Consider the following 13,748-nt stretch of genomic DNA (forward strand, 5'->3'; position numbering starts at 1 on the left):
ACAAACAGAGACTGCAGCGTGTTGTGCGCTCTGCTGAGAAGGTGATTGGCTGCAGACTCCCATCTTTGCAGGACCTGTACACCTCCAGGACATTGCGGCGTGCAGCTCGGATCTCAGCTGACCCTTCTCACCCTGGACACAGTCTGTTTGACCTGCTCCCCTCAGGCAGGAGGCTCCAGTCCATTCGCACCAGAACCTCTCGCCATAAGAACAGTTTCTTCCCCTCTGCTGTTGGACACATGAACAATAACCATATGACTGTCCCCGCCACTAACACATGACCCTACGCTGTGTTCACTGCATCATTCCATGTTTGGCACTGATCACCACCTGCACTCATGTATATATCTTTCAACGTAGCACTCTTAATTCTTATTCTCATGTATATATCTCATGTATATCTCATGCACATATCTTTCTACGTAGCACTTTTAATTCTTATCCCTACTTTTATTTTTTCATGTCTATTTAAGTGCTATTTATGACACTATGTTTGCACTGAAGCACCGCAGCAATTTCCTAATGTTGTAAACCTGCTCAACATTTGGCAATAAACCCCTTTCTGATTCTGATTCTGTGCTGCTTCTCATAATGAACTGTACAAGCCCCTATCCACCAGCTACAAAGACTTTACCCCTCTTGTTCGGACACCATATAAATCCAATTGTGCTCACCGTGACCATGCCCCGAGCCAACCGACTTTGCCAAATATCTAGTTCCTGGGTTCATGTTTAGCTGTTTGGACAGCTAGTCACACTTCTAGCGAGGCCAATTACAACTTGACTTTCTAACAGAGACTTGGCAGTGTCCAAATGATTTCGCCAAACTCAATATCACCACTCTGCCTGGATTTGTTTACACCTGCCAACCCCGTGTGTCTGGATGTGGGTCTGGACACACGGATGAGGTATAAGGTATCTTGTCTTTCTGCTCCTGCCTATTCCTCTATTCAATCCATTATCAAACAAATTAATGCCCCAATTCCCACACTTTTAGTTGCTATTTACCATCTATCATAAACCCAACTTTGACTTTTTAACATACTTTTCTGACTATCTTTCTGAAATTCTACTCTTATCTCCAAATAAATATACTACTGCTGGGAGATTTTGATATTGACATGGACAGCACATCAAATTCATCCACAAGAGATTTTATATCCTGTCTGAACAATTTCGACTTACACCAATATATGGCTATTTGCACACACTCCAAATGACATATTTTGGATCTTCTCTGCTGCACTGGTGTCATCCTGAAGAACTGTGCTGTATTGGACATGCATTTTTCAGATCATAAATTAGTTTTATTCAGTGTTAGTCTCCTACTGTACAAAAATAAATAAAACCACCATAAAACCAGCGAAAAAAAACCCTAAACTTCCAAGCAAGCACCAAGTGCGCAACGACGTAATGGGAAATTCACAGAGAAACTCGTGGATTCTTCAACTGACCGCGGCACACCTGCACCAGGGTAAACCTCCGCCTACCGCTGTCCTGCTTTACAGGTGAAAATAGAGCAACAGGACCGCTGAGTCTTTGACTTTATTTATTTTCTGCTGTGTTTTACTTGCATCTATTTGAAAGAGTGAGTGTAAACACAAAAAATATTTTATTTTATGTGCTGGAATGTGCAGAAAATAGGTTTAAATGTTAAACTAATTTATTCAAGTCAGAGAATGTTGCATATAATTAAATTTTTGCTTGATGCATAAAGTTAAAAGATTAAAACTGATAAAACAAGTTAAAAAAAAGAGACTTTTCCATTTGATTACATTTTGTATGACGGATTATGTAGAAAAAGTAGAATTGGGCTGAAAGATCTATCGCTTTATCACCTCTTCAGGTTGTAAATCGTGTTTTTAAAAAGTAACTAAGTAACTAAGTAATTAATTACTTTTGAAAATAAGTAATCAGTAAAGTAACGGGATTACTTTTTGGGGGAAGTAATCAGTAATTAGTTACTGATTACTTTTTTCAAGTAACTTGACCAACACTGCATACAATACACAAACATCACATTGGGGAGACAGGTCAGGCTAGGTAGCGAGGAAAAAAACATCGAAATGTGTAACACAAAAGGATAATACAGGAATGCACAGGTATCAACACACCATAACACAATAAACACAGACAAGCAACATGGGAAAGTGTTCCAGTGTGTACATCTGATCTGGGACCGCTGCAATCTTTGACTGCGCCTCCAGTTGACCCGATGTCCACATCAGAGGGGAGGTAAGCGTTGGAGGTGGCGTTGGATCCGGGGAGAGGAGGGTGATGCGTCAGTGAGTGCTTATCAGTATCAGTATATGTATGTGTGTGCGTGTCCATAGTTCAGCTGAGACAGTGTCCTTCGCCCTGCCAGGCTAAGTAAACAGTCTTCCAGCCAACCCAGGTGGCCTTGCATGGAATGGGAAGGAACAGACTCAACACAGTCGTTATCAGGGAGTTTTTGTTCGGCCTTAGCCTTGAGCCCACAGCTGGCGCCGAAGGGGTAGCCGGATTATGATGGTAATTTTTCTTTTGCAACAACTCATGAGAATTTCAAAGCTGTTCTTTAACACTCTGACACTGGTCTCTCAATCTCCTGTTGGAGAACCACGAGCTTCCCCATGATGGTATCAAACTTGCGTTCCGTGGTGTTGTCATTCTTTTGCTCAGAGAGCCAATTCTGAGAACTCACGACTGCATAACCTCGCTCCCCCAAATTTGTCTGATCTTCTCCATACATACTCACCCCCTTGTACACCGCAGTCTTCTTCAGCTTCCCTTTTGTCTGTTCCACCTGCTCTCCTGACTACTCAGAGCCTTTAGTTGTTCTGGCCCGAGACTTTGGAATGCACTTCCATCAGGTTTCCGGACTACAAACGCTCTCTCCACTCTTAAATCATGTCTTAAAACTCATATATTTAAAAACTGAATACCCTACATCATGATTCCATCTTAGTCGATTTTTTACAGTGTTTACTTTTATACTTGCTTTTATACTTTCATACTTGTTTTTTTTATTTTTCATTTACCTTATGTTTTTATTGTACTAATTAACCCTTTAAGACCTACCATAGAACCAAGTCCGCCAGAGCTTATATTATATTTTTACATGGTGTGGTGCCATTTTTGGGAGCATTTCAAGTTGCTATACATCAATACAACAATTATAGCCCAGATTTTAATAATATGTATTCATTAAGTGCATAGTAATTACATAAATTGCAAAAAAGTGCAATAAACTACATAAAAATTGAAAATCGTTTTTGCTTTTTTAACATATATTTCTAGTTAGAGAAATTTAAGAGGCTTATCCCTCAAAACTGTAAATAAAAAAAAAGTTGCACAAAATAGTTTCCTACCACAGGAAATTTATTTTGAGTGTCTTCATAGTTTTATTTTTGAAATACACCAATTTTTATATACTGCAGGAAAAACGAAAATAAATATTATACTGCAAATTTGCAAAAAAGCAGCATATGCATCAAAATAAACTATTTACAGCAGTGCAATATGAGTCCTAAGCATCCCAGAAAAGACACAGAAAGTCATAAAGTCAAAGATAACTTTTAAAAACACCAGTTTAGGCCCTCAGGCCCTGATGGTAAAAAAGAACTACATTTCCGCTAAAATGACATCACTTCCGGTTTCGGGCAGGTAATGGCGGACATGCAAAAGTTCGCGCTGACGTCTATTCCAACGTAGGAAGTGTTATGAACAGCTGATTGGATCAGCAAGGCGTGTTTCTGGAATATTATGTTTTTGTTGCTGCAAGCGCTTTTTATGCAGTTTTTGCAAAGCTATATGTGGAAGGAAACCGTGACCTAGGACAAGCTGATGGCATAAGATGTAAGTACAACTCCTCCGGTTTCATATGCAAAAAAAATTATTGCGCTAGCTTACGTGGTTGCAGAGCTACCGGGATTTAAAAATAGTTATGCAAAGCAGAGCGTGCCTGCTCCGACCAGCTCTAAAGGGTTAAGGGGACCTTGAGGGTCTTTAAAGGCGCCTATAAATAAATAAATGTATTACCACCATTACCATCATTTATTTATGTGCTTAAATCACAATAAAACATTCACATATTAAAGAGTTACACATATGAATAATAAATAATTTAACTATTGGCATGTAAGTACAAAAAGCACAATTTCAGTTCACAATTGCAATATTAACAATTTTTAAATTATTAATATACTATGACTGATTTTTGCTCATTAAATATTTTTTCGTGTTCTTCTCAGGTTTAAACAATATGATAAAACACTTTGGGGCAAATATACACAGCATTAGTCCAAAGCTGGAGGCCAGAATGGCAAAAATCTCCACAACTACAGTGAATTTCCCAGGAGAGCTGACATATGCTGGGATAAAGGTGATCCACACTGCACAGAATATCAGCATGCTGAAGGTGATAAGCTTGGCTTCATTGAAATTATCAGGTAACTTGCGAGCTAAGACAGCTAAAACAAAGCAAAAGGCAGCAAGTATGCCTATATAACCGAGCACAACCCAGAAGCCAACAGGAGAGCCTAATGCACATTCCAGGATGATTTTCTCCTTGTATGTGGTTAGATTTTTTATTGCAAAGGGAGGGCTCACTACCAACCAAATAGTACATATTAAAATCTGAATAAAGGTGAAACACATAACAGTCATTCTTTGTTGTGGTGGACCAAACCATTTTATCACATTACTACCTGGAAGTGTCGCTTTAAAAGCCATTAAAACCACTATAGTTTTCCCAAGTACACAGGAGATACAGAGCACAAAGGTAATCCCAAATGCAGTGTGACGCAGCATGCAGGACCACTCAGATGGTGCTCCAATGAAAGTTAATGAACATAAAAAACACAGAGTGAGAGAGATGAGCAGCAGGAAGCTCAGCTCAGAGTTGTTGGCTCGGACAATTGGAGATGTCCTGTGATAAAAGAATACACCTGCGGTGATAATGGCCAGTAAGGCACCAAGAACTGAGAATGTGGCCAGGATGATTCCAAGGATGTCTTGAAATGAAAGAAACTCTATGGGTTTAGGGATACAGGTGTCTCTCTTTGAGTTAGGCCAGAACTCTTTGTGGCAGGGTAAACAGTCAGCTGAATCTAAATCAAAGAAATAAATTTTTTTTAAAAAGAAAAAGAGAGATTCTTTTTTTATTTTATTCAATTTTACAGATATTGATAATAATCATCATTCAGTTTTACCTGTAATATTATTAATCTCTCCCTCAGGACACAGTATACAATCATAGCAGCAGATGGGTTTTCCTTTCTGCAGTACTTTACGAGTTCCTGGAGGACAACTGTCAGTGCACACTGACACTGGCACCTGTCAAAGACATAAAGGAAGTGTAATAGATGTAAATATTTTCTGCACAGCTATAAGGATTTCATACTCATTGAATTTAATTATATAGATTCTTGACTCATTACTTTTGTGCTATCTTCCATCCAGTTTATGTTTCTGTTAATTCTAAACTCCTTGCCCACTGGTAGTGACGCATCATACAGTCCTACAGTTACTATCTCAGTGATGCCACTCTCGTGTTTTTGCCAGTTTACCAGCTCATAGATAGCCACAGGATCCCCATTAGCATTAAAAGACACATCATAACCATTTTGGGAAAAATTTACTTTCTTCAGTTCAGTTAAAACCTGAAAGGATGAGTTAAGACAGAAAGAAAAGAAATAAAAAAGTTTGATATTTTAAAAATTAATAGTAATATTGCACGTCATCCATGTGAGATCAGAAATAATAAAAGACAATGATATTAACATATACGTTTAATCTTACCTGTTTGGGCTCTAACTTGGTTAGTTTGTCACACTGAGTTGTGACATTTTTTCCATGACACACTGCATTATGAATGGCATGTGCTATTGCATACACAGCCTTGTACACCATGTTAGTAATTCTGAGCTGAGACGTGTCAGTGTATTGGCTTTGGAGATTCTGTATGTCTTCATTTCCATCACAAACTTTCTCGTCTACAGTAGCAGCACCTACAGAAAAATGAACAAACATAAACATATCTTTTCACCACTGAACTTTGATCTAGATTTCATACATTTTATTTTGATAAATCTGACAAATTAGATGTTTGTCTGTAAGCAAGAAAACTTTCTTACTTTTTTTCAGTCTACAGTTGAATGCATCCTCCCAAAACTCAGTGAGCACTGACGAAGCAGCCACTTCAGAGAAAGAGAGATTCAGCAGGAATTCTCTGAGACCTGGGATTGCAGACTTCGGAATACCAAATCCAATGGCCCCAGCACAGAAACTGAACCTCGTTAATTCTGTGTTGGTTACCCATGATTCACTGCCTATCCACTGGCGAGTTGGGAAAGGCTCACGTGAAAGCTCCTCCAACAGGATCTTCATGTCTCCAAAAGATGCAAATGCCACAACAACTAAAGCTTTAGACCTTGAGATACAACATAAAGCATTAAAAACATTTTTTGACTGTCTCATGATATGACATGAAATATTACTTAAAAAAGGAACCTAATTTCAACACATACAATAATCCACATGTTATATCTGTGATATAGAAACCTGCGGATAACATCTGCTACTTTCTGAATTCTGCTCTGTGGGTCTGTCCGATAGAAAGATACAGAGTATTCCACACAGATCCCCTCTTTCTGTGCTGCTTGGAGAAAAGAAGCCATGCCATTATTTCCATAATCCGAATCCGACCGAACAGCACCTATCCAAGTCCAGCCAAAGTGTTTTACCAGCTTGGCTAGTGATTCAGCTTGAAACTGGTCACTGGGAATTGTTCTGAAGAAATTTGGGTACTGCTGCTTGTCAGACAAGCATGCACATGTGGCAAAGTGGCTAACCTAAAACAAAACAAAAAAACAGTGCTACTCTTTAAATAACTGTGCATTCAGATTTTATGGAGATGTAAATTTTGTGCCAAAATTAAAAAAAAATACATACTTGAGGAATGTTAAAGGGACTTATGAGACGTGAAATGCTGATGGATGGTGTAGACCCAGAGTCCCCGACAACAGCCATCACCATACCAGACTGAGAACAATTGTTACCAGTGGAAAACACAGGGTCGAAGCTATTTAGAAACTGAAATGCCACATGCACTGCAACAGGCACTAATGCACATGAATCATAGATCTGGTATCCAAGCTTGATTCCAGGTAGCAGGTCTGTGTTGTTATTAATCTCTTCTATGGCAAAGATCATTGCACGTGAGAAGTGCAGCCCACGGGTGTCAATGCTGTAGACAGTCAAGCAAGTGTTAGAATTAAGGCTACAAGGCTACATATGAAGGACATTTTGGAGGATTGAACCACTGTCAGATAACTACTGGAATTTATCTTTTGTTTTCTGGGTTGACACTTATGAAACTGTTGCTTAACACACTTTAATTTGTGAAGCTTTTAAAACTGGAATAAAACTTAAAATTAAATGAAAAATTGCAAATTATTCAGCATTATTGCTTTACATTTGTTTTTGGTGCGACACAGAGGTAATTCAGCACCTTTAAACACAATACATGTCAACTTTAATCCCCCATTATACAATCCAACATGTTGTTATCACACATATCTCACTGTTACTGACCTCCCTTTGCATTTCACAGGCTTCGGTATGCTAGAGTAGTTGTTATAAAATGTATCCATGTAGGCATGAAGGGAGAACGATCCCCCAATAATAAAATCTCCATCCATTGAGAATGCTGGCAGACGAGTGCTACCCTGGAGCTTACAGTTCACAGATGAAACCAGTGTACCAGCATGAGCTGCTGTAAACCTATTCCTATAATTCAGGCAATCTAGGCACACAGCCAACACGATAACTGAGTTCAGCTGAAAAAAATACACCGCTAATATCAGACCAATTGTAAGACCTGCTGTCTCCATCCCTGCCTGATGTCAGTGGTTTGTATATGAGTGTAAGAGAGTTTTCACTGGTTTATATAGGTATTTTGACAAAGGCTGTTTTTTCTTTTCTTTTTTGTTTTCTTCAAGAGGGCGTGCCCCTATCCAGTGGTGGTTGATCAAGTCTTGAGTGTAACCTCTACAGTGTTTCCATGTCTGTGTTCTCTTCTTGTAAAATATTTTCAGCTGGACTTTATATTACAAATTAGTACTAACATTATAATAGCGGGGTATTAATTTTTAAGTAAGGAGAAAATAATAAAAAATTACAATTTATTTCTATGAAATTATCAAGATGTTACTGAACAGGAAGCGAAGTATCAACTATGGATTTTTAAATTTAAAGAAACTGAAATTTAATTAGTGAAATAATAAATAGTGATCATGAATGGCAAGTAAAATAACAATGCCTATGAGGCAAAAATTTTATATTTTATATATTATAGTTATATAGTATTTTTATTTGAGTAATTTTGGTAACAATATGATAATCTATATGCTATAATGTGATAGCGTAGCATTTGGAAGCTTTTTTTCAAATTAGTGACAGTAATCTAGAAGTAACCTCATTTTATTACTGGAGTTTGTATCACAACAATAGGGAGTAAATGCTACCCAAACAGTGCAGGAGCCTCCTTACATCCCAGACTCTGTATTGCATTGTGTTGGACTGGGGTCCATTGTGTATGGATGTGACTTCTACTTGTCCCCTACTTTGTGCTGTGGTTGTGTTGTTCTGAATTGAATCATGTAGCGCATGATCAAGCTGATTATTTTGAGGTGTGAATGGCTTGCCTAAAACAAACTGTGTGAGACTGGCTAGCTGGCAAATGATGTTATTATTATTATTATTATTATTATTATTATTATTATTAAGAAGAAGAAGAAACAGAACAACCAAAGCAATAATTGTACTAGAATTGTTGCTTTCCAACAATCCCACCAATGATAAAGCTTGTTACCAAATTTGGTAGTTCATGTGTAATCACATTTGTTATTACATGTTTGATAATAAGAATCGGGAGTATTAAATGGAAAATTGCCTGTTTCAGTTTTCCATGTTAATAACCTAATAAACCAAACTTAATTCAATTCAATTTTATTCATATAGCACCAGCAGTTACCTTAAGGCACTTTATATAGTAAGGTAAAGACAATAAAAAAAGAAAACCTCAACAATAAAATAACACCCTATGAGCAAGCAATTTAAAAGAGCAGGGAGTGAAAACTCCTTTTTACTAGAAAGAAAACTGACAGAGCTATGTTCAGGGAGGGGAAAACATCTGTGATGGGAGGAAGGCAGGACAAAAAACAAACTGTCAGCCAGGGACCAATACTAAGTAATGATTAAATGCAATGTGTAAGTACATAGTAAATGAAAAAGTAATTAATGAAGAGAGACTTTGGTGTTGGTGGGCCTACAGGAGATCAGGTCATGCCGTTTCTTTGGGCTGTGCCCTGCCAGAAACATCTCAGTGAATTGGCACCTTATTGTGGTGGACTGGTTTATAGTTTCCAGTGATCCCAATGGCTATGTTGTCAGGGAGCTTTATCTCCCCCCGGTAGGGTCTTCCAAGGCAAATTGGTCAGAGGTGAGAGGAAGCAGTTCAGTTGCACAGTGTTACTGGAGCCTTACCCTGGAGCCACGGCTGTGGAGGGAGTTCAAGAGAGAAAATCTGTTTGCTGTACATAATTATAAACCTGTGAGATTGTTAAAAAAAAATCTTTTTCTCTAATTCTTAAAATTCTATTTGCAAAATAATTCATACTTTTTTTTCAAGAAAACGTTAAAAGATTATTTGTTTCAACAGAACTTTTGGTATTTGTCAGCCTGGATACAGAGCTTACCATTTAGAGAAGTCAGAAAGAAACTCTGAATGAGGGCCAGGTGGATGATAGATATGTCATACTCAGTATTAGTTCATTTTGACTTTTTTTTCCCTCCAGGTCTGAGACACTGAGCAAGCAGTCTCCAGCCCATTCAATTCATTTCAATTCAATTCAGTTCAATTCATTACATTACATTTTTTACCAGTTGCTTCAAGGCACTTTATATTGTAAGGTAAAGACCCTGCAATAATGCAAAAAAACCCTGAAAAGACCCAAACAAGCAGATGACCCCCTCTCTAAGCAAGCACACTCTGGCAACAGTGTGAAGGAGAGGCTCCTTTTTAACAGGAAGAAACCTCCAGCAGAACCAGTCTCTGGGGGTGGGTGTGTGTGTGGGGGGGGGACAATATGTGAAAGAGAGCTAGAGATTAATAACAAGTAATGATTCAGCGCAAAGTAGTGTATAAACATACAGCGAGTAAAAAATGTGAAGGAAAAAGAAACATTCCGTGAAACATGGGAAGGCTCAAGCAGCCGAGACCTATTGCAGTTTAACTAAGGGAGGATTTGGGGTCACCTGATCCAGTTCTAACTATATGCTTTATCAAAAAGTAAAGTTTTAAGCCTAATCTTGAAAATAGTCTAGGTGTATTGAACCACAAGCAAGCAGTAGGGATGAGTATCGTTTAGGTTTTATCCAATACTAGTGCCAAACCGGTACTTTTGAAACGGTGCCGGTGCTCAAACGGTGCTCGAACTGGTGCTTAAAGAATGGAGAACACAAACGTTGTCCAAAAACCTCTTATGTTTTTATTTTTAGCAGTCTTTTGTTTTATGGTTACTCCACCGTTGAAAATGGATGGAGATCTTTGTCTATAAATTTTGTCGCTGCCCTATGAATTTCGTCCACTTTTTCTTTGGTAATTTTAGCCTTTTTGGCCAGGGTTAAAGGAGTATCTGCCATCAAACAAGAAGACAGCCGCATGTAACTATGACTGTGTTTGCTAGTTCACCTTACATGCATTAATTTAATAACGTGGTTAGCCTACTCAACGTAAATTACACACAGACAACATTAAGCTACTCGCCCAGAGAAGAACGGCTGCTGCTCCCTAATCAGTAAAGTAACGGGATTACTTTTTTGGGGAAGTAATCAGTAATTAGTTACTGATTCAAGATGGCAAAGCGATTTCGGATCTCAGCGTTATATCGGTTGCGGAAATCGCAATCCTTGAGCTTGGCAACATCGAAAGGGCGTACGCGGCAAGCATCTTGTCTTGTTCGTTTGAGCCGCAACTGGATCTTTGCCATAACAAGATAGTGGTCAGACCCAACATCCGCGCCGCGTCGAGTGACTACGTCAGCAGTAGCTGACCTCCATCGCCTCGATATGCATATGTAGTCGATCTCATTTGCTGTTAGACCACCAGGGCTTTTCCACGTCTTCTTGTGAATTTGCTTATGACGAAAGTATGAGTTCCCGACGCAGAGATTGTTTGCCGCACAGAAACTAGTCAATCGCAGGCCATTGTCATTTGTATTCACGGCCGATCCATGCGGGCCAATCATCTGCTCAAAGCCATTTCGATCAGGTCCAATCTGTGCGTTGAAGTCGCACATGAGTATGACGATGTCATGCCGGTGCACCTCGTCCAGAACCATTTGAAGCTCGTCGTAGAAGGCGTCCTTGTCCATGTCATCGGCGTCCTCGGTCGGAGCACAAACTTGAATCACAGTGGTTTTCGCATGGACGGAGATAAATCTTGCCATGATCAGTTGTTCAGAGACTGGTCGCCAACTGACCAGTGCGGCTGCCGCTCGTTCGCCCATTTCCAGTCCATCTTACCTCGCTCAGCCCCAAGATGTCCAACATGTATCGCTCAAACTCGCGCAGCACTTGTGCTAACCGTCCACTCTGGACTAAAGTTCTGATGTTCCAAGTCATCAGACGGCGCTCTTCACCGCTAACATCTCGTATTCGATATTTCTCTCTTGTCGTTTCCGTAGCGGTAAAAGTTTTTATGGGGTCGAGTTGCTAGCCCAACGCCCAACCCTCCTCCTTTCTCATCCGGGCTTGGGACCGGCCATGGCGGAATTCAGGAAAAAAAAAAAAGCACCGAAATAAAGCACCGAAATGTGCGTTGCTTTTTGGTCTGGTTACTACCGTTTATGTCAGATATCGTACCCATCCCTAGCCAGCAGTCAAATTGCACTTTTGGGATGATATGGTACTATGAGGCATAGTTTTTCAACATAACTCTGGGACAGGATGTTTCTGATTTTAGAGATATTATGCCAATGTAAGAAATGCACTCCTGCATATTTGTTTAAGATGCACTTTGAAGGACATATCTTGGTCAAAAGCAACTCGAGGAACTCCAGGAAGTATCTGGTTAAACACCATGTTCCAGAAATGTTAAGGCCAAGTACAAAAACCTCAGTTTTATCTGAATTTAGAAAAAGGAACTTAGAATTTTGGTCATCCAAGTCTTTATGTCTTTAAGACATTCTTGCAGTTTAACTAACTGATACATGTCATCTGGCTTCATGGCTTTAAGATTAAAGCATTAACTAATGGTAAAACATCTTTGAGAAGTCCTTTAGAAATGGGGTGTAGCAGGCAAGTTGATGATTTGTAGGAAGTGATTACGAAAGTTAACTGTTGCAACTAAGAACCAAATGTCTCATAACAATGGGCCAGACACCATATAATCCAGAAGCACAACCCAAAATATACTCCAAGTGATGCGATTAGTGCATTTTCCAAGTCCACAAAACACATGTAGAATGGTGGGGCAAACTCGCACAAACCCTCAAATATCCTTGAAAGCATAAAGAGCTCATCCAGCAACTAGAACGAACAAAAACTGTATTGTTCCTCCTGCATCTGAGGTTTGACTAATGGACTAATTTTCCTTTACCGTTCAGTGGTTTTACTCTTATCTAAAGTCCAGTTTTTTCATGTAAATGGGGTGTCTTCTTTATACACTAACATGAACTATGGAGTTCCCCAGGGTTGAGCCAGAATGCTGCAACAAATGTATTGAAATAGAGTATCAAAGTGTATTAAATGTAGATTACAAATTGTTTACGTCAATCATAGCATGGAGACTTGAAGGGATCATCCCAAGGATAATAAATCTAGATCAAACTGGATTTGTTAGGTCGCGCCAAACCCATGATAGTGTTAAGAGAACGCAAATTATTAGACATATTTAAATAAAATACCAGATATATTATTGATAGATGCTGAAAAAGCTTTCGACTCTGTGAGATGGGAGTTTTTATTCCAAGCAATGCTTAGATTTGGGTTTAATGGGTCCATCATTACAATATTGAGGGCTTTGTATAATAGCCCAACTGCAAAAATAAAGATTAACGGTGAACTTTCAGATGCTTTTAAGCTTGAAAGGTAAAATAAAAGGGATTAATATTGCTGGAAGTGAGCAGAAATTGGCCTTGTTCACAGATGATGTCTTGGTTTACTTATCAAAACCTACTGAATCACTTATGGAGCTCATGTCAGTGTTAAAGGAGTATGGGCTATACTCGCAATATAAATTGAATATACAAAAGACACAAATTCTTAGTAGCTTTTATAGCCCCCCCCCCAAAAAATAAAAAAATAAATAAAAAATAATAAATCTGCTCAGCAAATACAAACTAAGCTGTGACAAAAGAACTATCAAATATCTGGGCATAAACTTATCAATGGATATAACCAGTTTGGAAGAAATCAACTACCCCCTACTTAAAAAAGATATCATGCTAGATATTAGCAGATGGTCATTGACCCCTTATCTAAGCATCTCTTCTAGAGTGGACATCATAAAAATGAATATGCTCCCAAAGATACTGTACTTATTCCAGTCTGTTTCTATAGAAAACCCTGATAGATACTTTGTAGAATGGGATATGATCCTCTCAAGATTTATATGGGTGGGTAAAAAGCCAAGAGTTAAGTTCAAAACACTTCAGCTTCCCAAGGATAAAGGAGGATTAGGCCTCCCTTGCCTACAGGACTATT

The 13,748-nt window shown here is 38.8% G+C and overlaps 2 protein-coding genes across 2 annotated transcripts; both read right to left on the reverse strand.

Annotated features, from left to right (window-relative positions):
- Positions 1 to 4,184: 4,184 nt before the first annotated feature.
- LOC120719901 (extracellular calcium-sensing receptor-like) lies at positions 4,185 to 8,121 on the reverse strand. The gene is made up of 7 exons (XM_040009464.1): positions 6,933 to 8,121; positions 6,543 to 6,832; positions 6,341 to 6,411; positions 5,781 to 5,989; positions 5,420 to 5,641; positions 5,192 to 5,315; positions 4,185 to 5,089 (listed from the first exon to the last, which is right to left on the reverse strand). Exons 1-7 carry the CDS (start codon positions 7,191 to 7,193, stop codon positions 4,185 to 4,187), a joined length of 2,082 nt encoding a protein of 693 aa, XP_039865398.1. The 5' UTR covers positions 7,194 to 8,121.
- A 2,707-nt stretch (positions 8,122 to 10,828) lies between these two features.
- LOC120719559 (craniofacial development protein 2-like) lies at positions 10,829 to 13,320 on the reverse strand. Its single transcript, XM_040008843.1, is given in 2 exon segments — positions 10,829 to 11,543; positions 11,545 to 13,320. Coding segments are annotated over 2 exon segments (780 nt in total). The 5' UTR covers positions 11,667 to 13,320; the 3' UTR covers positions 10,829 to 10,885.
- Positions 13,321 to 13,748: the final 428 nt, after the last annotated feature.

The sequence above is a fragment of the Simochromis diagramma genome, unplaced genomic scaffold (assembly GCF_900408965.1).
Source record: "Simochromis diagramma unplaced genomic scaffold, fSimDia1.1 OVJJ01000344.1, whole genome shotgun sequence".
Taxonomy (NCBI): Eukaryota; Metazoa; Chordata; class Actinopteri; order Cichliformes; family Cichlidae; genus Simochromis; species Simochromis diagramma.

Excerpts from the sequence above, each read along its gene's own strand:
- LOC120719901 (XM_040009464.1), bottom strand. The coding sequence starts at position 7,193 with ATGATCTTTGCCATAGAAGAGATTAATAACAACACAGACCTGCTACCT. Across the intron at positions 6,833-6,932 it reads GTCCCTTTAACATTCCTCAA|GTTAGCCACTTTGCCACATG; the intron begins GTATGTATTTTT and ends GTTTTGTTTTAG. Across the intron at positions 5,316-5,419 it reads GGATGGAAGATAGCACAAAA|GTGCCAGTGTCAGTGTGCAC; the intron begins GTAATGAGTCAA and ends TGTCTTTGACAG.